This window comes from Pyrus communis, chromosome 17 (assembly GCF_041283825.1).
Source record: "Pyrus communis isolate YQ-2024b chromosome 17, ASM4128382v1, whole genome shotgun sequence".
Lineage (NCBI taxonomy): Eukaryota > Viridiplantae > Streptophyta > Magnoliopsida > Rosales > Rosaceae > Pyrus > Pyrus communis.
This window is the reverse complement of record NC_142581.1, coordinates 12,929,091-12,955,509: the sequence shown is the minus strand read 5'-3', so window position 1 is coordinate 12,955,509 and position 26,419 is coordinate 12,929,091. Positions and strand designations below refer to the sequence as shown.

At 39.5% G+C, this 26,419-nt stretch overlaps 1 protein-coding gene, 2 long non-coding RNA genes and 1 pseudogene across 4 annotated transcripts; all 4 read left to right on the top strand.

Moving 5' to 3' along the window:
• Positions 1-1,961: 1,961 nt before the first annotated feature.
• Positions 1,962-6,217, top strand: LOC137749438 (uncharacterized). The gene has a single exon (XM_068489533.2). It carries the CDS (start codon positions 2,288-2,290, stop codon positions 6,086-6,088), a length of 3,801 nt encoding a protein of 1,266 aa, XP_068345634.2. The 5' UTR covers positions 1,962-2,287; the 3' UTR covers positions 6,089-6,217.
• A 3,133-nt stretch (positions 6,218-9,350) lies between these two features.
• LOC137709043 (pumilio homolog 5-like) lies at positions 9,351-14,759 on the top strand (annotated as a pseudogene). Its single transcript, XR_015958132.1, has 9 exons — positions 9,351-10,034; positions 10,338-11,760; positions 11,860-12,002; positions 12,128-12,235; positions 12,559-12,771; positions 12,854-12,964; positions 13,779-13,973; positions 14,423-14,594; positions 14,677-14,759. The product of XR_015958132.1 is annotated as a pumilio homolog 5-like (transcript).
• A 3,352-nt stretch (positions 14,760-18,111) lies between these two features.
• On the top strand, positions 18,112-19,879 carry LOC137721190 (uncharacterized). The gene is made up of 3 exons (XR_015958750.1): positions 18,112-18,408; positions 18,509-18,670; positions 18,772-19,879. It is a non-coding gene; the product is annotated as an uncharacterized LOC137721190 (long non-coding RNA).
• A 5,022-nt stretch (positions 19,880-24,901) lies between these two features.
• LOC137730590 (uncharacterized) lies at positions 24,902-26,419 on the top strand. Its single transcript, XR_015958101.1, has 3 exons — positions 24,902-24,999; positions 25,100-25,261; positions 25,363-26,419. It is a non-coding gene; the product is annotated as an uncharacterized LOC137730590 (long non-coding RNA).

The following is a 26,419-nucleotide window of genomic DNA, read 5'->3' as shown; positions in this document are numbered from 1 at the left end:
GTTCATCGCCGGAAACTGGGCAAGTTTCCCCAAGTAGTTTTCTTTGTAGATTCAGCGTCCTACACATGTACATGGGAGTTAGTCTTCAACTCAAGACGAGGGAAGGACGAAGAAAATGGGCTTAGAACCTTACCAAGTTGGAAAAGTAACACCTGCCGGCAAGTGGGTGTGCTAAGCAAGTTGGGTGGTCTCTATGCTTCACAGAGAATGGGGAGGGGGAGGGGGAGAAAGAGAGAGAGAGAGAGAGAGAGAGCAAGGCCCAACGATGGTGGTGGGTAACGGTGTTCGACAGAGGGAATGAGTGTATGTGTGTGTGTGTGGTGCTCGAGGCAAAGGGGATGCAGCGCGGGAGAATGATGGAAAGAGTAAGTGATCCGAGAGTTGTCACGGGGAAGGGAAAGAAAGAAGTACAAGTGGGTCGGGGGACAAAAAGGAAAGTGGGCCCCACATGGCACACCATTTAAGACCCAAATAGTAGCCTTTACGAAATATCTATCCCAACTCCGATGAAATTACCAAAACGCCCTTCCATTATAAAATCTGTGAAATTATTCGGGATAGGTTGTTACAATCTACCCTCGTTAAAAAAAATTCCATCCTGAAATTTGAAATAACGTACTATACATAAGTACTCAAAGATAAGAAGGAATATATGTATAAAGAAGAAATCAAGTCAGAGTGGTTGTATCAAAGAGAATATGCCACACCGTCATGAACGGGTTGCAATGGTTTCTCTTTAATGCCTCCAGGCTCATACCTTCTTCCTCCATCAGTATAAAAGTAGAAACATATGTTATAAAGAATTAATGTCGAAAATATATAGTAACGTAAGGTCAAAAATATGCACATATAATACGATAACGTCAAAATAGATATGTACTAACATAAAGGTCGAAAAACTCATATTGAACTTACCAGTGAACGTGGAAATGACTTGACCAAACATTTGTAACGTCAAAAATACAATATATATATATATATATATATAACTAATATAGGGTAAATCAAAATACTTGTACTGAAAATCAAAATCGAAAATGAAAGTGGCTCTCGCCCAAGCATTCGTAACGTCACGTACCCCAACAATAACCAAACAGTAAAAACTATCGTAGACGGGTCTACCTGTCCACTTGCTTAACGAACCCAATGAAGAAGCCATCGATATCACAGTCGGCCACCCGCGATATCGACAACTCATTGTTGTCTCGATAAGCAAGTAGTAATTTCCTATAGGTGCAAACATACCAATTTGTCCAAACCCAAGTCAACAACAACATAAGCACACAGTTTCCCATAACAAAAAGTATTCAAACATCCGAAAACCAATTCGCAGAACTGCACTGTCCAACTAGTGCTGCCAATATAATCTATCAAACCAAGTCTCAAATAGTGCCATACTCAAATTGAAAATAAAAACTATCGTTGTAACTACTCCAAAAAAGGTCGGTGCAAATTCTAATCATTCAGAAACCACAAATAAAAAACAAACACCATACGTCTTCCAAGGTCAAGATAGTTCGTTCAGACTGTCCAATAGTCTACGAATAAAAATATGGTATGAGACAAACAACTTAGTACTCAAGGCCTACAAGAAAATTTCACAAGACTTAGAAGTGAAACGCACGTCACGATGAGGTACAAAAGTGACGATACATTGAGAACCAGAACATTGTGATTCACAACGCCTAAGCGAGCTGATTCATTGAAAATTTCTCTCAAATTTAACGAACAGCTATGCCAAGAAGGCTAAGAGAACACTCAAGAATTTAAGATTCAAAACAAGTCCAACAGATCTAAAGTACGAGATAACTAGAGTGAATGCGTAACTTTGACGCAAGAACATGTGTGAGTAACTAACTTGATTTTGTGGTGGCAAGTCGAGATGGTTGAGCAGGGACTCGACTCAAGTGGTAGTCAAAAGTAATCTGATAGACGGGAACTTAGACTTTTTCCCCATTCTAACTTTCACAACAACTTATTACAACAATAAACTCAGGGAACCATAATCTCAGGGATATTCAATCCTTATTCCAACGGATTTGTGCATGTAGGTTTATTTTCTTTTACTGGGCCAAAAAGGAAAACCCAAGCCCATCGCATACCCGAAATGCAAACCCCTAATTTATACTGAGATCCGATCTAAGTATGAAATTGGGGAAATCTCCCGAATAAGATTCAAGGTCGGTAAATTCCTGAATTGAGTACCCAAAAACCCTAAATTCCTGAATTAAAATCTCTATCCCAGCTGAGATCCTAGTACCAAATTCTCGATACCAAAACCCTAGTCATGGCTTCCGACGACGAGATAGAGAAGACGCAGGAAGAGAGGAAGAGGATGGAGAAGCAATTGGCCTCCCTCAACTCCGTCACCTTCGACACAGACCTCTACGGCGGCACCGACAAGGGCGCATACGTCTCGTCGATCCCTGTGAACGACGACGATGACAACGCGGAGGCCATGGACAATGAAATTGCTCGGAGGATGGCGGCGTCGTACACGGCCCCCAAGTCGGTGTTGAATGAGAGGCCGAGAGGCGGCGACGCCGATGAGGATTTGGGGTTCAAGAAGCCGCAAAGGATTATCGATCGGGAGGATGATTATCGACAGCGGAGGTTGAACCGTATCATATCGCCTGAGCGGCACGACCCGTTTGCGTCCGGGGAGAAGACTCCGGACCCGTCGGTGAGGACTTATGCCGATGTGATGAGGGAGGAAGCCCTGAAGAGGGAGAAGGATGAGACTCTGAAGCTTATTGCTAAGAAGATGAAGGAGAAAGAGGAGGCGCCGCCGGAAAAGGAGGATAAGCTTGCTGCTGCTGAGGCGGCGCCTCAAAAGAGGAGGAATCGGTGGGACCAGTCTCAGGATGGCGATGGTGGGGGCAAGAAGGCGAAAACGTCGGATTGGGACTTGCCGGATACGACGCCAGGAAAGTGGGATGCGACTCCGACGCCAGGGAGGGTTTCGGATTCGACTCCATCACTGGGGAGGAGGAACCGCTGGGATGAGACACCCACTCCGGGGCGGGTGGCAGATTCAGATGCTACTCCAGCTGGTGCTGTCACTCCTGGTGCCACCCCTGCTGGGATGGCTTGGGATGCGACTCCGAAGCTTCCTGGGATGGCCACACCGACACCAAAACGGCAGAGGTCAAGGTGGGATGAGACCCCTGCCTCAATGGGCAGTGCGACCCCAATGGCTGGGGCAACCCCTGCTGCTGCCTATACACCTGGTGTGACCCCTGTAGGTGGAGTTGAACTTGCTACGCCAACACCCGGGGCTATTAATGTGAGGGGAGCCATTACGCCAGAACAGTATAATCTATTGAGGTGGGAGAAGGATATTGAAGAGAGGAATAGACCATTGACTGATGAAGAGCTGGATGCTATGTTTCCTCAAGAAGGGTATAAAGTTTTGGACCCACCGTCTTCTTATGTGCCGATTAGGACTCCAGCGAGGAAGCTTCTGGCTACCCCGACTCCAATGGGGACTCCTATGTATTCTATTCCGGAAGAGAATCGCGGGCAGCAGTTTGATGTGCCTAAGGAGTTGCCTGGTGGGTTACCGTTTATGAAGCCCGAGGACTATCAGTACTTTGGGGCGTTGCTGAATGAAGATGAGGAGGAGGAATTGTCCCCTGATGAGCAGAAAGAGCGGAAGATTATGAAGCTTTTGCTTAAAGTTAAGAATGGAACACCACAGCAGAGAAAGACAGCGTTGAGGCAGCTTACGGATAAGGCTCGTGAGTTTGGTGCTGGCCCCTTGTTTAACCGCATTTTACCTCTGCTTATGCAACCCACTTTGGAAGACCAAGAGAGGCATCTTTTGGTTAAGGTAATTGATCGAGTGCTTTATAAATTGGATGAGTTGGTACGTCCTTATGTGCATAAAATTCTTGTTGTTATTGAACCTTTGTTGATTGATGAAGACTATTATGCGCGTGTTGAAGGGAGAGAAATTATCTCCAATCTTAGTAAAGCAGCTGGTTTGGCTACTATGATTGCAGCCATGCGTCCGGATATTGATAACATTGATGAATATGTTAGGAACACTACTGCCAGAGCTTTTAGTGTTGTTGCTTCTGCGCTTGGTATACCTGCACTGTTGCCATTTTTGAAAGCCGTGTGTCAGAGCAAGAAGTCTTGGCAAGCACGGCACACTGGAATCAAGATTGTTCAGCAGATTGCCATTTTGATCGGGTGTGCTGTACTTCCCCACTTGAGGTCTCTTGTTGAAATTATTGAGAATGGTCTGAGTGATGAAAATCAGAAGGTTCGTACAATTACTGCTTTATCTCTTGCTGCTCTCGCTGAGGCTGCTGCCCCATACGGTATTGAGAGCTTTGACTCTGTGTTGAAGCCATTGTGGAAGGGTATTAGGTCTCACCGTGGAAAGGTTTTGGCTGCCTTCTTGAAGGCAATTGGTTTTATTATTCCCCTTATGGATGCAATGTATGCGAGTTACTATACAAAGGAAGTGATGGTTGTTTTGATTAGAGAGTTCCAGTCTCCCGATGAAGAGATGAAGAAAATTGTGCTCAAAGTTGTCAAACAGTGTGTGAGTACAGAAGGTGTAGAGCCTGAGTATATAAGAAGTGATATTCTTCCTGAGTTCTTCAAAAACTTCTGGGTTAGAAGGATGGCTTTGGATAGGAGAAACTACAGGCAATTGGTGGAAACAACTGTGGAGATAGCAAACAAAGTGGGTGTTGCTGATATAGTTGGGCGAATTGTTGAGGATCTCAAAGATGAGAGTGAACCGTATAGGAGAATGGTTATGGAGACAATCGAGAAGGTGGTTGTGAACTTGGGTGCTTCTGACATTGATGCTCGGTTGGAGGAGCTTCTCATTGATGGTATCCTTTATGCTTTCCAGGAGCAGACGAGTGATGATGCAAATGTGATGCTTAATGGATTCGGTGCAGTTGTGAATTCTCTTGGTCTGAGGGTAAAACCTTACCTTCCTCAGATTTGTGGTACCATTAAGTGGCGTTTGAATAACAAGAGTGCAAAGGTCAGACAGCAAGCTGCGGATCTTATTTCGAGAATTGCTGTTGTCATGAAGCAGTGCCAAGAGGAGCAACTGATGGGTCATCTTGGTGTTGTATTGTATGAGTATTTGGGAGAAGAGTACCCAGAAGTTTTGGGATCAATTCTGGGAGCGCTGAAGGCAATTGTAAATGTTATTGGTATGACAAAGATGACTCCTCCTATAAAGGATTTGCTTCCCAGGTTGACACCAATTTTGAAGAATAGGCATGAGAAAGTCCAGGAGAACTGTATTGACCTTGTTGGTCGTATTGCTGATCGTGGTGCTGAGTTTGTTCCCGCAAGGGAGTGGATGAGGATCTGTTTTGAGCTTCTTGAGATGCTCAAGGCTCATAAGAAGGGTATCCGGCGAGCTACAGTGAATACTTTTGGGTACATTGCCAAAGCCATTGGTCCACAAGATGTCCTCGCAACTCTTTTGAACAATCTCAAAGTGCAGGAGCGTCAGAACCGTGTTTGCACCACTGTGGCAATCGCAATAGTAGCTGAAACCTGTTCGCCTTTCACAGTTCTTCCGGCCCTGATGAATGAGTATCGTGTTCCAGAGCTTAATGTGCAGAATGGTGTATTGAAATCCCTTTCGTTCTTGTTTGAGTACATCGGTGAAATGGGAAAGGACTATATCTACGCAGTGACCCCGCTGCTAGAGGATGCCCTCATGGATAGAGATCTGGTTCACAGGCAAACTGCTGCTTCTGCTGTCAAGCACATGGCTCTGGGAGTAGCGGGATTGGGATGCGAGGATGCTTTGGTCCACTTGCTGAACTACGTCTGGCCAAACATATTTGAGACATCCCCGCACGTTATCAACGCGGTCATGGAAGCGATTGAAGGGATGAGAGTGGCGTTAGGTGCTGCGGTTGTGCTCAACTACTGTCTCCAGGGGCTGTTCCATCCTGCTAGGAAGGTTAGAGAGGTGTACTGGAAGATTTACAACTCACTGTATATCGGAGCTCAAGATGCTCTTGTTGCATCGTACCCGATGCTCGAGGATGAGGAACATAACGTATATACCCGGCCCGAGCTAATGATGTTTGTATGAGCGGGTGCTGCTGTGGCCACCGGATTTAGGAATGGAGCTGCTGTTTAGGCTTTACCATGCTTTGCCGATTTACTTCATAGTTGTTGTATTCTCTTCTAAATCAGTAAAATTGTGGTATTGTTGCTGAAACTCGTTTAAAAAACTCGTTCGATCGCAAGATTTTGCATTCTTTTCGATTTTCTGCGATTGTAGTGCGGTGTCGGAAAAATAATTATTCTTAAATATATGTTAAAAATAAAGTGTCATGTCGTTTAGTTGGATAAAAGTATCTGTTCATGCACCTGAGCTTTCGAGTTTGAATCTCGCTTTTTTTTTTGCTTTTTTTTTTTTTTTTATTTTGTATGAGTAATGGTTTACCTGATGGCCAATGTAAATGATGAAATAAACTAAAGACGAACTGACTGAACTAAGCCTTATTCCTTACTATTTTAGTTTGAAGTTTATATGATCTAATCTCCACTATATATGTCCTTGAAAATCATCTTAGACAACTTCACCTGTCATCTATAATTTTTGTATACGTCACGTTACTTCCTTCTTTGGATCCTATTGAAGTAGTTTAGGGGTGACCAAATATCATGCGAATAAATCACATTATTTTATTGCAAAACTTTTGGAAAGCAATACCGAATAGTCTTGGAAATTATTTTAAGAATTATAAGTTAGATTTAATTATAATTTTATAATCTTTAATTATCACCCCAGATGTTGCAGACGAAACACTGCCAGAAAATGAACTCTCTTTGTTTAAATTTGCAGGTTGGTGGGAAAGAGTTGGATCTTGTTGAGGTTTGGTGGGTTGGGAATGGGAGAGAGTGAAAGTGAGTGGCAGTGAGTGGAAGAATTTGTTTGATTTTTTAGTGTAAACTAATGTTTTTGCGTCGAAGAATCTGATTAACAGTTGAGCCTCTTTGAAGAATTTGCTTTTTACTTGCGGAAACGTCTGGTTGCTGAGATTGAGGGAAAGAAAAGCAAGAAACTAATTGAGGGTGTAAAATGTTCTAACTTTCGGTATTTTATTCCACAGCATCCAAATTTGAGGGTGTAAAAAGTAATTTTTCCTAAAATTAGTGTTGAAAACTACAAAACTAGCCACACAAATGGCTAGCTTAGCGAGTGATTTCAATGATGTTATGAAAGTGAATTTGTCATTGACTATATTTATTAATTATCATGTTCTATTCAAAGCAAAAATTACTATTTGAATATTAAGGTTGTTTGCGTAAGATTATAATAGTAAGGTGAAGAAAATCAAAATACAATAATAGTAAACAGAAAGTGAGGATGCTAAACATGAAGCTGACAGTTTTCCTCCTCAAGTAGCCAAGTGGTTGTCCTCTAAAATGGGAAGAGATCCTCTCCGGATCTCTCCCACCAAAGCTACCCAATCCATTAATCTGGGTCATTGAAATTTGATCCAACGGCTACAATTATTATAACTTTTAAAGAGACCTCCTGTTTGTAGCCGTTTGGATCAAATTTCAATAGCCCGGATTAATGGATTGGGTGGATTTGGTGAGAGAGATCCTCTCCTTGGAGCGGTAAGACGGTGAGAGTATCTCCAATCATGTTTTTTTGAGAGCTCATTTTCGCTTTTTGAATTGATGGCTTTAGCACTTGATCCTACGTCACTTAATGTGTCATTGAGGAATAAAAAGGATTGTTACAAGTTTTGTGTCAATTTGGCTGTGATAGTAAGATTACTTCATGGAACAGTGTAATTGTTGTGGCATGCAAATGTCAAATTTTTCTTAATTTGATTTCGGAAAGAAATGCGCTTAACTGTAGTGATGTATAATGAAGTTAGCATCCTTATAGGTTGGAAAACTGAAACAGGAGTGGTGTACTTTATTAGAGTGGAAAAATATGCATAGCTGACAGTTTAAGCCATATGAACAATCACTTCGGCCATACTTAATCGAGTGTAATTGGTTATTGACCACGGTTGGGTGATTCAAACAAATACATGAATTGTATGCAGCAGAGAGCATTTAAATGAGAAGCAGTATAATATATCTGAATATGGACTGTACACAACGGTTTCCATTCGTTAAGTTGGTTTTTTTTAATATAAGAAATGGTTCTGCAGATAACATCATTCTTGCACGAATAAAGTGTATCTTTATCCTCATTCCCGTAAGACAGTGTGAGTAGAACATTCATGCTACTTGAGATACTAATTAAATTTGCTGGTACTCGGTAGATGTATACTGAAGTACTTTGACTCATATACTCTGTGGTCAAGAAATTGATAGCTTAATATAGGCTCGAAACACAATCGAATTATGTTAGGTGGTCAAATTTTTTTAAGGAACCAAAATATAACCAAGTTTCTCAAGTAGTTTAATAGACCTAGACTAATGTTCTGGTCAAAACATTGGCAATTAAGTGTTATATTGGGTGGAAGTTCATTCATTGGCTAGGAGTCTTACAATTTGAAAAGGTCTAATGTAAAAGGATTTACCTATGTTTCAATACCCTTGGTGCTTGTTTTCCATTCTGATAGATTGGTTATTGTTTACGTATTAGGTATGTGAATAGTTTTTCATAAGATACGTGGACACCTATTTCTGCATTTGTTGTAGGTTTTCTCTATGGGGTCTGTTCTGTAAGTTAGCAATGCAGAACTAGTTTATTCTTTGTAGAATGGATTTCAAAACACATTTTGCATTATAATCTCTATGAACATGTGTACAGAAGTGACATGGTGTGGATAATTCATACAAACTACGTTTTAATCAAGGTTCTAAAAGACGTTAGGCGCTAGTCAGGAGGTGGGCTGGGGCCTGCTGCCTAGGCAGGGCCTAGGCAGATTTAAGTAAATTAGTTATATATCATATAAATAAATGCCTGGTAATTGCATTGGGATACATAAATTGCAAAATAGAATGACATAGATTATAAAGTTTTAGAACATAACGCAAAATGAAAGTTATCTATTTTCTGTCTATGTGAGATTTTCAATCTAGGCAGGTGCCAAAGCGGATTTGGACAGGCTAGGCGGGTGTCTAAGCAGGTCTAGGCGCCCTTTCTTAATTTTCAAACGCCTACGAATTAATCGGGGCGGTGGCCAGCCACCTAGTGCCTAGGCGGGGATTTTTAGATAGTGGTTCCAATGCAGGGGCTTCTTGTTACGACTGCGTTATTTAGTTTGTGTGTGTGTTCTACCTGCTTGGATCATATTTTTTTACTTGCAGTTGTGGACTGCTGAAAGGAGCATAACATGGCTTGGATATGCCACCAAATTGTTTTTGAAGGTAATTGTTGATACATAAAAACAAGCATTATTCTGGTAGGATGGCAACCGAGGGTCTCATGAGAATGGTAGAAAGCAGCAGGGAAATGAAGTGGCCCCCATCTAAGGATTCTACAACATTTGGATCTCCACTGAGAAGTATGACAGCAGAGGAGTCGGGCTTCATTTCGAAGGGGCATGGCTTTAATAGAGATAGAGCTGAACTTATACCTAATAGAAGTGGCAGTGCTCCACCAAGTATGGAAGGTTCCATTTCCGCTATTGAAAACCTGTTATGTCAACAGAACTCCAGCATGAAAACAAGCTTGACTAATCTAAAGAATGTTGTAGATAGTGTTGAGAATGAAGAAAAAACTGAGTTCAGACCCCGCTCATTTGGCATACTATTTATCGAATATGAACTTGAATGCAAGGCCACCTCCACCACTTATAGTACGGGAGAATCATCATGTGGTCCGCCATAGTGGTGGTCTAGGAACCAAATGTAGATCGACTTCTTTAGATGACAGTGCCAGTGGGTCCTTACATCTTTCCCAAGGTTCTCTTTCTACTCTTCAGGAGGACCCTAATGATGCGAGTTCATCTAGAAAATCTCAAGATAACTTGGCAGAAGATAGTGTTGCAGTAATGCCTGTCAAGGACACGGCTTCTTTGGCAAGTTATAATAAGAGTTTAGTGGATCTAATACAGGTAGGAGTTAAAGTAAGTGGTTTAGTATGTATAAATTTTATTAAAAAATTAATGTCTTACTTATGCTAAACCATGTTTAAATCCTCTTTTGTTTATTTTAATATTTTCTTCATGCATTTAACTATAACATGTGACTGCTACATTTGGAATCATGGATTCATGATTAACCATGCAGTTCAGAATTTCTTAGCTCCTTTGGCCAGCAAGTGGTTTACGAGGTTTTCATTTAATGTAGCAGTTATAATTTTCCAGTTTGTGTTGCCGTGTATTTATAAGTTTTATTTTCTTGGTGGTTTGTTTTAGCAAGACTTCCCTCAGACTCCATCTCCTGTATATAATCACTCTCTCTCATCAAGTCTTGGAACAACAGATGAACTAATTGATAGTGATGCACATTCTCTTTCACCAAATGCTTCTTCTCTCGACAGGTCAAAATTAACAGAACCAAATTCAAACTCTATCAATGATTGTCCAGATACAAGTGCCTCGTACGCGCTTGCTCTTGGGTTCATACCAAATGATGTTCCTTTGCCAACCTCCTCCCCAAGTGCTCAACAATGTCAACCTGATGATGGTACAAGAAACCTACAGACAGATGAATCTAATATTAGGCATGATGGGTCGAGGAACAATGCATCGATTAATGGTGACCTAGGGTTGGATCTTTCTAGTGGGAGAGCATCTGTAGTTGACATCAACAATAACAAGCAACAAGAACAATCTTATAGGAGGTATGTACCACAACACAATTTGTCTACATAACAAGGTGTTCTATATCAACTACAGGGGTTCCAGTCACAATTAGTTTCACAAGGCATGAATTATTTGCAAAGTGGAATGCAAAATCTTCCCCACAGCTACCCAAAATTCTCTTCTATTGAGACACAACCATCATTGCACTCACTTGGAGTCACACCTGCCTTGTATAGTACACCAACACCATATATGACTTCAGGAAGTCCATTCTACCCGAATTATCAATCGTCTGGTGTATTTCCTCCACAATATAGTATGGGCGGATATACTTTGGGTTCTACTTTTCTTCCTTCATATATGCCTAGGTACACTTCTCATGGTTCCTTTTCAATGCCTTTTGATGCTTCTTTGGGGCCAAGATTTAGTGGTCAAACTGTTAATGTTTCGAGAAGGGAGAGAATTCCCCATGACGGTGATATGCAACACCCTAGTAGATTCTATGGGCAACATGAGCCAAGCTCTAGCCACCTTTTGTGGATCCCCTTTATACACAGTACTATGCTCGTTCTTTGGAGGATTCATATAGTGCTTCAATTCAATATGGTTACTTGCCATCAAGGGGCCAACTTTCGCAACAAGAATTAAATGCTAGTGCTTATACGGGTGGCCCAAAATTCCACTCTTCAACTAATGGTAATCAGGGTATTCCAAGTCCAAGAAATGTGGGAATCAATGGTAGTGATTATTATGGACTTCCTTCTGGCATGGGTGTAATGACACAGTTTCCAGCCTCACCTCTTGGTAGTCCAATATTGCCATCATCTCCAGTGGGCAGAACGAATCATTTTGGTCGGAAATATGAATTGAGGACTCCTCAAGGTTCTGTTAGTGGAGTATATTCTGGGTGGCAAAGGCAGAGAAGCTCCATCTGGATTGATCCTAGAAGACACTCTTTACTTGAAGAACTGAAATCTAGTAATCCCCATAAATTTGAACTTTCCGATATAGCTGAGCGCATTGTTGATTTTAGGTATTGCTTGCTCCATGTTTGTTTTTCCTTTACTTGTACATAACGTGATCGTGGTTATAATATTAGTTATAATTTTTTAATATTCATATATAACTTCAGTGTCGATCAACATGGGAGTCGATTTATTCAACAGAAGCTAGAATACAGCAGTGCTGAAGACAAGGTATCTGTTTTCAAAAGAGATTCTTCCAAGTGCTTCAAAATTAATGACAGATGTATTTGGAAATTATGTTATTCAAAAGGTATGATTTCATAATTTGTGTCTGCTTCATTGCATTTTTGTTGCATCACCTATCATCTTTATGGACTTTTGAATTCTGTGGATGGCCTTTTAAAATTGTATGATTCTTATATTTTTATGTTACAGTTTTTTGAATATGGGACTCCTGAGCAGAAAAATGAGCTTGCAGATCAACTTGCTAGCCAAATGTTGCCTTTAAGTTTGCAGATGTATGGTTGTCGTGTAATCCAGAAGGTATGCTAAAACTTGATGTTTTCAAAATAAATATGTTGTTATAAGTCCAATGAGCAGGCTATTTTCTGCTTATAATATTTTTACCAAGGGATGTGTTATTTATAGAAAGTTTTATACTGCAAGTGTTGATGGGGTTGGTTGGAAAGAAGCGCAAAAGATAAACTTCAGGAGTTATTTCAAAAACCCTTTGCTGTGTAAACAATGAACAATACTCTATACGGATGTGGAGGGAACATCTCCTTATGAGTCTGGGAAACGTTGTCTTTATGCTTTATATCATCCGAATCTTTTCTTCTTACATCTGTGTTGGATGTTTCTTTTAGGCTCTCGAAGTTATTGAGCTTAACCAGAAAATACAGCTTGTGCATGAGCTTGATGGACATGTTATGATATGTGTACGAGATCAAAATGGAAATCATGTAATACAAAAGTGTATAAAATGCATTCCCACAGAGAAAATTGGATTTATCATTTCTGCTTTTCAAGGACAAGTTGCCGCACTTTCTACTCATCCCTATGGTTGTCGTGTCATACAGGTATAGCACACAGTATTCCATTATGAAGTCACCAATTAGATTTGTGGATCAGATTTTGAAACGTTACACTTTAACTTGCTAGAGAGTTCTGGAGCATTGTTCGGATGACCTTCAAAGTCAATGTAGAGTTGATGAGATCTTGGAATCTGCTTATGATCTAGCTCAAGATCAATATGGCAATTATGTTACCCAGGTTGGTTTCTACTTTGTACTTGTGCTGTCTGTTGATTCTTTATTTAGAACACAGTAACTATTTGATTCGTCAGTTCTTTTGTTTGCTAAGAGAGAGGTTCGACAAATACCCTAAACCCTAATTTGATTGTCTTTCCTGTTAAGTATTATTCTTAATTTTCTGTATGTTCTCTTAGCACCTGGAAAATGACTTCACTGCTCTAGAATTCTAAAAATGCTGCCAGGTGGTAAAATTCTTGAACAGTATCACCCAGCTGAAATGGCTTTTCTTGATTGAAATAACTCTTGGAACAATATCGCAATTATACATTTCTTTCAAATGTCGGCAATGGTTTAAGGGTAAAGGCTAATTGGTTCTTAGTTAGGTCAATGGTTATTATAATTATATTAAAGTCAAACCAAATATGTCATGTGGTGTCTCTCCAATCAAGAGAGAAGCAAAATGTGGTGCTGGAGTCTTTATTGATAAAATTTGAAGTTAAAGATTCATTTTTGAAGAATGGACTTCTCGAAGACTGGCTTGTCCACTTCATCTTATGATGATAGAGTTAGCTTAAAGTAAGTTGTGGAAAAATGAGGTTATGACAGGTTAGTAACAGCAATTCATTGAAGCATAAAAATAGTTGAGAGATTCTTGTTGGACGATGAGAAGAAATCTGTAAATGTAGTTCATGGTGTTCTAGCTAATGGTTATAGGTGATGGTTCCTTTAGTTTTTAATTTACATTTTTCTTCGTCATGTGTCCTTACATTGCCTATGTTTCTATTATTTCTAATTGAATGTAATAAAAAGATGGAACAACATACTGCTTGCAGCATGTTCTGGAACGGGGAAAACCCAATGAAAGAAGCCAAATTATCAGCAAGTTGGTTGGGAAGATTGTACAATTGAGTCAGCATAAATATGCATCAAATGTTGTTGAAAAAGGTCTGGAGTATGATGATACTGCTGAGCGGGAGCTCTTGATTGAGGAAATCATTGGACAAATGGAAGAAAACGATAGCCTATTGGTAAGTGAAGCAAAAACGAATATGATAGGCTATCCCATGTATTAAGGTTTTTTATTCTCCATTAATTTTAATTGCCCATCAACATTAGATATTTGTTTGATAGGAAGGTTTGGCTCAAAGGGAGCATAATAATTATGGTTAGACACCTGAGCCAATTAGGAAACATCTGGTTGTGCATTTCGACATTTAGTTAGAAATATCAAATTTTATTTACAAGTCGAGCTGAAGACTTCATTTCCATGTGAGTAGATTTCATTTGGTTCCAAAAAGTTTTGAAACACACTTTGGTATTTTAATAGCATGAGTATTGTGGATTCTGCTTGACTCTTGGGGACCATGCGGAGTTTGAAAGTGTAGATATTGAATGCTGCATAATGCTGGTTTTATGTTTTCTGTATATTGAGTTTCGTCGTTTTTTTTTTTTTGTTTTTTTTTTTTTAATATTCCAGTCAATGATGAAGGACCAATTTGCCAATTATGTGGTTCAGAAGGTTCTTGAAACAAGCAATGATAGACAGCGGGAAATACTGCTCAAACTTATAAGAGTTCATATTGATGCTCTGAAGAAATATACTTATGGGAAACACATAGTTGTTCGTTTTCAACAGCTATCCGATGAAGGTTTGTCAATTTCCCGTTTGTGATTTGTGCACATGATTATGAGCATTGACTATTTGTTTCCCATTTTATCTGCATCTTATAGAAGACTGGTTGTCTCTCATATGGCTTCTTAATCTAGCATTGTCTATTGGAAACATGGTCTCAGGCTATGCAATTGTTACATGAGCTTAATGGATTTATATATATATTTTTTAGTTTATACAGATTATCCTAGTTGGATGTTAAACTTTTACCCATTAATATGCAAACGTCCAAACCTCAGAAGCTAAGGGGGTATAGAAAGGGAGAAGCGTTAACAGAGGATCCATTTGGCTCGCTGGGCCCTCCAGTTTTTCCGATCCCTCTATTTGGCTTGAAGGTTTTGCTTGAGGAGTGCGGCAGTTAACAGAAGGCAGAAGCGTTACATATTCTTTTCAAGAACGGCACCTTTTACAAGAAATTCTAAGAATACAGAAACAACGGTGGCGTTGATTGATGAAAACTCAATGCCGATGCACCAAATTGATGGTCTTTAAGTCTCCTAGTTTTCGTTATTGTTGAAAAGTCTATAAAATGTGCGATTCTTGAAAGAGGGGTAGACATTTGCTAGTTTTATAGAAAACTATCTGCAAGAAATACAGGACAACTAATACGTCTTCTTTGCTAGAAGAATAGCCAAATGATCGGAGCTGCCGTGATGTATTTTCTGATTGTACATTTATGTATATTCGGGTAAACATATATGTAAAGCAATGCAAGGATCCATGCAGGGCTGAAGGCCGGCGTAGATATTATGTTATTGTTATAGCGTAGTCAGCGCATATGAATTTGGGACGATAATATGATGTAAAAAGTTATATCTGCAGGGTATGTTTCATTATGCAACTTATGTTTGTGTTTTTGTGTGTTACTCAAAGCACTGCTGCCTCTAAACCCAACTTTCTCGCCACTTCCGCCGCCTCCCTTGCCGGCAGTGGCGGACCACAGAAGGGACCGGCGTTGGCCATGTCCCCTGAAATTCTTTTGAGTTGGTGCTCTAGTTATATAAGCCAATCCATAAGAATTTTACAAACGCGGCGCCTCCAGAAGTTTAAGTAGTTTTATAATGTTAGTTTTATTTCCAAATGTTTGCAGGTATAACAAAATTAACACCCAACTGCACAACTTTAAAAGAACAAATATGCATTTTGTCTATGAATTTATATTGTTAATTTAGATTTTTTTTTTTTTTTAATAGATGAGATTTAATATTGTAGAAAATTTTCATTTCTATGTTTACTATGTATATTCATAACCTAGCTACTATCTGAACAAAAATAGTTTTCAATTTTAATTTCAAACTTAAAACAGCTTTCTGAAATTTACATTTCTCCTTCAACGGAATTACAATTGTGCTCACTCTTAGATTATATGGTTTCAAACCTTGGATTAAAGCTTTTGTTTTTGTAGTTTAGTGGATTTGAACTACGATGTTTTTGCTTTATTATTACTAGATAATAAGCACACACTTTGTGTGTGAACAATTTCTTTTTTTGATTAAGGAGTGTGATTAGTTTTTAAAATTTTTAAAAAGAGTATGAGACAATGATAACGGGATCTCTTAATAAGAGCATATTTTTCTTAATATTACATAATTACCATTTTGCCCTCTTTATGTAAATATTGTGTATCAAAAGTGAGGGTAAAATGAGAAAAACGGGGATATTCTTAATATTACATAATTACCATTTTATCCTCTTTATGTAAATATTGTGTATCAAAAGTGAGGGTAAAATACGAAAAATGGGATCAAAAGGTACAAAATTGGAAAAAAGTGGCAAAAAGTTGATAAGGCGGGCTTTCTTAATATATAGTATAGAAGCAATAAAATTGAAATTGAAAGTTTTGTTTTTTGTGCTTATTGGCTTGATCTCTTGGATGCTTTTTGTTGGACTTCTCCTTCACATGTAATTTATTTTTTTATTTAAAATAAAAAAGGATAAGTTGGTGGCTTCGACACGTCAGTTCATCCTTCTTTTTGCAAGAATTATGTAACTTTGATTTGATTCTTTTAGAATCTGTGTTAAGTACATTGATTGATCAAGATTTTGCTTTTGAATTCTTGGATTAGTTTTTTTTCATTTTTTTTTTTTAGTACAACAATATATAAACTAAAGGGAGGAGGAATTGGGCTAAGCCACACAATGGGCAACTTAATTTGGTATCGAATTCGCTATCCACAAGATTTGAACCAGACCATGGTACTAAGTGGCTAGTTTTTTAAAGGGTAAATTACAAAAAAACTACCTTAACTATTGGGTCATTAACAGTTTCATACCTCATCTTTAAAAAGTTTCAATGTCATACATTTACTTACGAATTTGTTGCAATGTTTTACCCCCGTTACGTTGTCTGTCAATTCCTCTGTTATATGCTGACGTGGCTTTTGCTGTGTCCCACCCTCCATATGTGAACTTTCACATTGGTTTCTGATACACGTGGATCATCTAAAAGGATGACACGTGTATATTACAAAAAAAAAAAAAAAAAATTAAAAATTAAAAAAAAAAAAAATTTTAAATAACCAAAAAAATTTGTTTTTTAAAATTTCCCTCGTGAAGCGTGCAATTCGAATTGAAGTCTAAAGCCCCAACCGTGCAATTCCATTCCATTTCTTCATTTCAGTTCCCAAATCAAAGAACCCCAACCCTAATTTCATATCACTCACCCCAAATCGCCGCCCAACTCGCGATTAATAGTTCATTCAGCGAAAACCCTAAGTTCGTCTTGTCGTCACCTACCTCCCGTTTGTTCATTTTTGTTGAAAACCCTAAGTTCTTTTGGTTTTCGAAGGATTTGACAGTATTTCGAAGGATTCGAAAGGGGGTGGAATGTGCGCGAGGATCCCGAGCAAACGACGCCTACCTACTGTAAGTACAAATTTTAGTTCGTTTTGTGCTTCGTTGCTTCCCTTATTTTATTCCCATTATTCTGGGTTTGTTGATTCCAAAATCTTTGTTGGCGATCTGTGGGTTTCATTGATTGTTTATTCGAAATGCTTACTGATATGTTGTAGAATGGGGGTCATGTGGGTGCTTTGTTTATTGTTGTCGAGAAAAAGGTTGTTTGGGTGCTGGTTGTCACAACCCGTCCCGGAATTTTAATTCCGAGGATGTGAAGTTATGAAAATGCCCTTAAACGGGACTAAGGGGCGTAAAATATGTTGTAACTTGATGATTTGGGGATTGGGTAGGATCCCACCTCCCTCAAATCTCTCCCTCATTCCTGCATCTTGTCTCTCTCTCTCTCCTCCCTCACAAATCTCTCATTCTCTGAGAGTTCTCTCTCTCTCCTTCGAACTCACACAGACCACCCACAAACCACCCCAAAATTATACCAACGAAGGATCTAAGACCACCATCGTACTCCTGAAGACCACACGAACACGATGGTACCAATTTCAGGTGAGTTTCACTTCGGAAAACCTGGATTTCAATTTCACTGTGCGTGTGCACTGTTCATGCACACGTAAAACTTGATGTTTTCTGGGATTTTGAAGCTTGTAGGAAGCTTGGTGAGGTCCTAAGGAAGCTCGGAGTGCTTCGTTTGAAGGATTTGGACGTCGGGATCACAAACTGTAAGTTCGGCCGAATTTTCGTATTTTTGGAAAAGTTTGATTCCGTTGTTTTTAGGCCCTAAAACTAGTCCAACGTGGTAGATTATGATTAGGGCTTCATTTTGGTATAAATTACGTGAAAAATGGACATAGGAACACGGAGAATGACAAGTTCAAAGTTTGGCCGGAACTGTCGGGGCTTTTTCCGGTGAAACCACGGCGAGTTAGGGGTCGAGATAGGTATGGATGTGTTCGTCTCGTCAATACCTTCAATTTGATATATAGTACGTTGAAAATGGTTAAGAAATGAAGAAGTTATGACACTTTGAAATTTACCCAGAAATTCCGGCAAAACACTATTTCCGGCGAAACCAGTCCGGCGACGCGAGGAAGAAGACGCGCGCGTGGGCAGCGCGTGAACAGTGCGCGTGGGGGCGCGTGAGAGCTCCAAATTGAGTTCTGAAAATTGTCACGCGTTCGTGACGTCGTGTAGATCACCGTGGTATATTCATACACCCAAATTGAGCAACGTATGAGAAAGTTATGGACGAATGTTTGGTGTATGTGCGTTAAATAACGTCAATTTGGTTACTTTTTGTATAGGTGAAAATTATACAGAGGAAGAATGTAACCAATCTAGGGGAGGCTCAGGGACCTACGAGACGTCGATGTGATATGTGAGTGGGCAGTTATTTTTCAGTATATATATATATACGTATGCTTGACGTATTTCCCAGAAAACGTATTTTAAAAGAAATACGAATTAAATATCCTGTCATATATGCATCATATTTTAATATGTGCATTACCATAATTATGCATACTGTTGCAAGGTGCTGAGGAGGCCCAGGTAAGTGCCAGGTAAGTGGTATTCATGTTTGTATGCAATATTAGTAGTTGAGATGTTTAGAGAGCTCATAATCTGCACCCCCGGTGTTAGTGCTCCCGCCCAGGGCCAGGGCACAGTCCTTCACGTGATGTTCACCAGCACCACACGCTCGCCTTGGATCCAAGTTAGGTGCAAGCCTTGTCGTACAGACCACATTAGGTGGTTCCGACTCGTAGGTGACCCGCGATTATTCGCACAGTCTTCACGTGATCGTAGCACTAGAGCGTATATATTACACCCAGTCTTGTCGTACAGACCACGTTAGGTGGTTCCGACTCGTGTGCAGATTCAGATGTTGAGTTGAGATTGGAGCTCTATATGCAGCGGTACATGTCACGTTAGGTGACTCCCGGCTGCCAGATTATATGTTATTGATGTGAATTATGCTTGAGCATTTACATTTGATTATGAGATTCTGTTGTGGCATATTCTCGAGCATGAATGGCATATTGCAAGCATGATTGATATATCTTTGAGCATGACTGGCATATCTATACATACGTATATATGTTATTTTCTGGGAAACTATACTTGTTTTACAGCGAGGGGTTAGTATATGCAAAAGAGAAAAGAAGGTTTTGAATACGTTCGTTTTGCTGACCCACTCAATTTTGTTTTGCGCCCCTCCAGGTTCAAGATTTGCAAAGGTGTGGTGACTACGAGGAAATTCAACGGTGTTCTGACAGAATGGACCAAATAAGGACTCACATTCGGGTGTTTCATTTTAGAAGTTGTATATCTTTAAAGCTTCCGAACTGTGCAAATGGTTACGTCACTCTCACGTGACGGCCAGCATGCCCTCCTTCGGGACGGGGTGTGTCAGTTGGTATCAGAGCCTAGTTTCAATCTTGGACATCTTGAGAAGTTCTAGTGAATTCTGTCAGAACTACACCGCCTCGTAGCAAACCACGTAGTTAGAGGAATTTAGTCTCCCTGATTTAGCTGTTAGGGGAAAGTATTATTTTGGTGATTCAGTATATTATCAAAAAGGGACATTTTAAGATGGGTTATAAGTTGAATTTGAATCACCTTATGAAATGATGAACCTGAGGGAGCAAAGTGATGGATTAACCGATTGGAAAAGATGTTTTAGATTATGCAAGTCAAAGGAATCTTCCTTTTGACAGAAGGGTTGAGACGATTACCTGGTTTGAGTTATGAACTTGTATCCTGGTGGAAACAGGAGTATAATTCGTTGTCACCGGAGGAAACAACCGGTTGAGAATTGTTTAAGGACTTGTTTAAAGAAAAGAATTATTTCTTTTGGCATCTTATGATGGTAGAAAGCTGACGATCAATGAGTATTATAGAAAGTTCTCAGACTTGCCTCGTCCCATTCGAATATTGCTGCTATTTTGATTGAAGTGTTATATTGTTTTAGGCTGGGTGGCATAAGGCAGTGGTATTTTGGGTGACCACTATCCATTGTAATTCTTACCAGGAATATACAAGATGTTGTTGAGCCTTGAGGACTCTGAGAACATGTTCAGCGAGAGTAAAGAAGAATGATAAAAGTATGGGAATCAAAAGAGGACGATAAAGTTAATGATTCGTCATATCAAGAATATAGAAAGATTCGGAACTTCAAAAGAAGTGAAGCTAATTCTAGTTCTTTTGGCAAAGGTTTTAATGCCATTGATCAGAGGTGAAGTGATAGATGTATTGGTAATCTCAGATCTCAGAGACAAGGTGATTTTGGTAAGGGAAATGTACCTTTGTGCTGTAGGTACAATAATGGACACCTTTGAGAATGTAGGCAAGAAAGCATTGGGCGCTTTACAAGTGGATAGATGGGACATAGAACTGCAAATTATGTCCAAAGCCAACAGAGGCCCTAACAGTCTTCTTTGCCACAACTGGCGCCGATCCAGCAAGTTCCTGGATATATTAATTATGGTCAGTTAGGCCGTGGTGTACACGAGCGAAGTATTTACACTAATAGAGGTTGTGGGAGACAACAACAAGCCCAGGGATGTGTTAACCACACATCACTGCAAGATACTCAGAATTATTCGGATTTGATTAGGAGTACGATAATTATTCTTAATGACTTAGCTAAAGTCTATTTGTTGTTAATGTAGAAATTTTACGTTATTATTGTTATTGCCTAGAAAGTAGTATTTAAACGCGGTTGAGACGTGTGTATGTATTTTCTAATGAGTGGCAAAATAGTAATATTACACCCTCGAGAGTTGTTGCTTACTTATCGAGACAACGATGATTTATCAGTATTGCGGGCTGCAGACCGTAATATTAATAACTTATTCGTGGATTCGTTAAGCAAGCAAACCGGTAGGTTATCCTATGTTAGTATCGTACTTATTTAGAGTGCTCAGTAATAGTAGAGTATGTATTGTTGCCAGCTATTTTTGTTTCATTAGATTGTGGATTTCGATGTTATTCTAGAGCATTCTATTATGATACTTGGCATGACATACATTCATATTGTCTAGCATTTTTGAGATATATTACGTATATGAGTATATACTTTAATTCCGGGAAACCAGTTATTTTCCATCGGTCTGGATGACTAGAGATTACTTTTGTAAGTATGCAAAGTGGAGTGAGGCAGGCCGTTATTTATGCTGTGAGAGCAAAGAGATTATTATCAAAAGGCTGCCAAGGATATTTATCTCATGTGGTGCTAAGTGATGTCACTTCTAGTAGTGTGGAAGAAGTGGGAGTAGTCAAACATTTACCTGACGTTTTCCCTGAGAATTTACCTGGATTGCCACCAGTCAAAGATGTAGAGTTCACTATGGATTTGTCTCCAGGTACAAACCATATATTATAGAATGTGCCTTTTGAACTAAGAGAATTGGAAATTGGTTGATAAAGGTTTTTATTCAACCTAGTACATTACGTTGGGGGAACCCCAGTTTATTGGTGAGAAAGAAAATGGACTTTAAAGACTATCCATTGATTATAGACCATGGAATCGGGTAACGATTGAGAACCGTGATCCATGATGGTGTACTGATGTTTAATGAATCAGCTCAGAAGTATTTGTGTATTTTCTAAGTTTGACTTGAGGTCTGGATATTATTAGTTGAAGATTATCGGTGAGGATGCCCTTATGATAACTTTCAGGATTCGTTAAGGTCATTTCAAGTTTTGGTGATGCCATTCGGAGTGACGAATGCATCTACTACTTTATGAATTTGATGAATGAAGTATTCCAATGATATCTAGACCGATTTGTTGTTGTTGCTATTGAAAGGATTGATAAGACTAGAGCAAAGTATGCTAAACATCTTAAATTGGTATTGCAAAGATCGAGGGAACGTTGGGTGTATGCTAAGTTTAGCAAATGCTAAAGTTAAATGAATCAAGTGGCATTCTAAGATTTGCTATATCTGCTGAAGGTATTCAAGTGAATCCTTAAAAGGCAGCAGGAATTGAGAATTTGGAACAACCACGAATCGTGATTGGGATTCGGAGTTATCCTAGCTTAACAAGCTATCATGGACGGTTCGTGAAAGATTTTTCAGTCATTGCTTTGTCATTGACGAGATTGTTGAGAAAAGAGGTTATGTATGAGTGGGAAGGAAATTGTGAGCAAAGGATTCAACAACTGAAGTATTTCCTCACTCATGTACGTATTCTAGTATTCCCAGAAAATAGTGGTAATCATAAATTTTTAGTGATGTTTCTTGAATGGTATTGGATGCATGTTGATGCAAATGTTAGGGTGATTACATACGTTTCACGACAAAAGGAACCTCATGAAATGAATTACCCTACTGGTGATTTGGAAGTCATGATTATCATTCTTGCTGTGAAGTTATGAAGACATTATATTTGGTAAGAATGCAAGATTTTTACGAATCCAAAAAGTCTCCAATATCCATTACTTGGAAGGATTTTGATATAAGGCAGGGAAGGTGGATTGAATTGTTTAATGAACATGATTGTACGACCAGGGTGATCGTAAAATTGTTCTAGCTGATGCACTTGGTGAAAAGACGGTGGTAAGAATTAATGTCTGGCACGCTTGCCAAGATTGTCTTCTTGTGGATTGGAAATCAACTGAAGTAAAGTTGAGAATGAAAGATTGAGAAGAAGTTGTAATTGCTAATTTTCAAGTTAAGCCTTTTTAGTAAGGTCGTACTCAAGACTCAAATGGTTAACGAAGAAAATTAAGAATTAACCAAGGCAAAGAAAGAAGGGAAAAAGAAAGATTGCTGAGTTCGAGAATAGGATGGTTATGATTGAACTTGAGGTGATAGTTGATCAATGTACCAAGTTAGTACATTTACTCCAGTGTTGAGTAACAACCACAGTACAACAGTACTTATAAGTTTTATGGAGAAGAGATTTGGGTTACGGAACTGCTGAGTTTCTTAAGTATGTTGGTTGCACAGTTTCCAAAGTAACGCCATAAGGACCGTGAAATGTGTCGATTTTTGTTGAATTGTGGAAGAAATACTTCTGGATAGAGAAGATTCGATCACGAAAGAGTTTTTGGTAGGCCCTGAAACTATGGATGAGTCTTCTCAAAGTATTCAGGTGATTAAGTTTAACCTGAGAGTAGCCAGGAATGGCAAAAGAGATTAATAGTTGAACATGTCACTAATCGAGTGTTTAACGTAGACGATCTTATAATTTTGAAGTTTTTACTTTAGAAAAGTAAGATTGGCTGGGAAAGGAAAGCAAATTAAGTCCTAAGTACATCGGACTTTATGTGATCATCGAAGAGTAAGTGAAGTTGCTTGAATTACTTCCAGAGTTATTGTAAGAGCATGATGCGTTTCATGATTCAACATTTTTAGAAATTTCATCACAAAAAGAAATAGTGAGATTTGGAAAGGAGACAAAATAAGTCTTAAACACATCAGACCGTTTTTGACCACTAAAGGAATCGATGAAGTTGCATACAAGTGGTGATGTCTTCAGAATTTGCTAAGGTGCATAATGTATTATATTTCGATGCGTTGTCACTAGGTGGCAGATTCGTCACATGGAGTTCCGGTGCAACTATTGAGAATTAATCCGGATTAGACTGGTTGAGGAACCAAGGACGACTTTGGATTGGAAAAAGAATGTATTGAGAATTAAGACAGTGTGATTGGTAAAGAATTTGTGAAGAAAGCATTCAGTGGAAGAAATTACGTGGGAGAAGGAGAATCGGATGAGAGAGATTTATCCGAAGCTATGGTATGAGTTTAGATGATTAAGTTGGTTGTTGGAATTTCGGGGACGAAATTCTATAAGAAGGGAAGGTTGTCACAACCCGTCCCGGAATTTTAATTCCGAGGATGTGAAGTTATGAAAATGCCCTTAAACGGGACTAAGGGGCGTAAAATATGTTGTAACTTGATGATTTGGGGATTGGGTAGGATCCCACCTCCCTCAAATCTCTCCCTCATTCCTGCATCTTGTCTCTCTCTCTCTCCTCCCTCACAAATCTCTCATTCTCTGAGAGTTCTCTCTCTCTCCTTCGAACTCACACAGACCACCCACAAACCACCCCAAAATTATACCAACGAAGGATCTAAGACCACCATCGTACTCCTGAAGACCACACGAACACGATGGTACCAATTTCAGGTGAGTTTCACTTCGGAAAACCTGGATTTCAATTTCACTGTGCGTGTGCACTGTTCATGCACACGTAAAACTTGATGTTTTCTGGGATTTTGAAGCTTGTAGGAAGCTTGGTGAGGTCCTAAGGAAGCTCGGAGTGCTTCGTTTGAAGGATTTGGACGTCGGGATCACAAACTGTAAGTTCGGCCGAATTTTCGTATTTTTGGAAAAGTTTGATTCCGTTGTTTTTAGGCCCTAAAACTAGTCCAACGTGGTAGATTATGATTAGGGCTTCATTTTGGTATAAATTACGTGAAAAATGGACATAGGAACACGGAGAATGACAAGTTCAAAGTTTGGCCGGAACTGTCGGGGCTTTTTCCGGTGAAACCACGGCGAGTTAGGGGTCGAGATAGGTATGGATGTGTTCGTCTCGTCAATACCTTCAATTTGATATATAGTACGTTGAAAATGGTTAAGAAATGAAGAAGTTATGACACTTTGAAATTTACCCAGAAATTCCGGCAAAACACTATTTCCGGCGAAACCAGTCCGGCGACGCGAGGAAGAAGACGCGCGCGTGGGCAGCGCGTGAACAGTGCGCGTGGGGGCGCGTGAGAGCTCCAAATTGAGTTCTGAAAATTGTCACGCGTTCGTGACGTCGTGTAGATCACCGTGGTATATTCATACACCCAAATTGAGCAACGTATGAGAAAGTTATGGACGAATGTTTGGTGTATGTGCGTTAAATAACGTCAATTTGGTTACTTTTTGTATAGGTGAAAATTATACAGAGGAAGAATGTAACCAATCTAGGGGAGGCTCAGGGACCTACGAGACGTCGATGTGATATGTGAGTGGGCAGTTATTTTTCAGTATATATATATATATACGTATGCTTGACGTATTTCCCAGAAAACGTATTTTAAAAGAAATACGAATTAAATATCCTGTCATATATGCATCATATTTTAATATGTGCATTACCATAATTATGCATACTGTTGCATGGTGCTGAGGAGGCCCAGGTAAGTGCCAGGTAAGTGGTATTCATGTTTGTATGCAATATTAGTAGTTGAGATGTTTAGAGAGCTCATAATCTGCACCCCCGGTGTTAGTGCTCCCGCCCAGGGCCAGGGCACAGTCCTTCACGTGATGTTCACCAGCACCACACGCTCGCCTTGGATCCAAGTTAGGTGCAAGCCTTGTCGTACAGACCACATTAGGTGGTTCCGACTCGTAGGTGACCCGCGATTATTCGCACAGTCTTCACGTGATCGTAGCACTAGAGCGTATATATTACACCCAGTCTTGTCGTACAGACCACGTTAGGTGGTTCCGACTCGTGTGCAGATTCAGATGTTGAGTTGAGATTGGAGCTCTATATGCAGCGGTACATGTCACGTTAGGTGACTCCCGGCTGCCAGATTATATGTTATTGATGTGAATTATGCTTGAGCATTTACATTTGATTATGAGATTCTGTTGTGGCATATTCTCGAGCATGAATGGCATATTGCAAGCATGATTGATATATCTTTGAGCATGACTGGCATATCTATACATACGTATATATGTTATTTTCTGGGAAACTATACTTGTTTTACAGCGAGGGGTTAGTATATGCAAAAGAGAAAAGAAGGTTTTGAATACGTTCGTTTTGCTGACCCACTCAATTTTGTTTTGCGCCCCTCCAGGTTCAAGATTTGCAAAGGTGTGGTGACTACGAGGAAATTCAACGGTGTTCTGACAGAATGGACCAAATAAGGACTCACATTCGGGTGTTTCATTTTAGAAGTTGTATATCTTTAAAGCTTCCGAACTGTGCAAATGGTT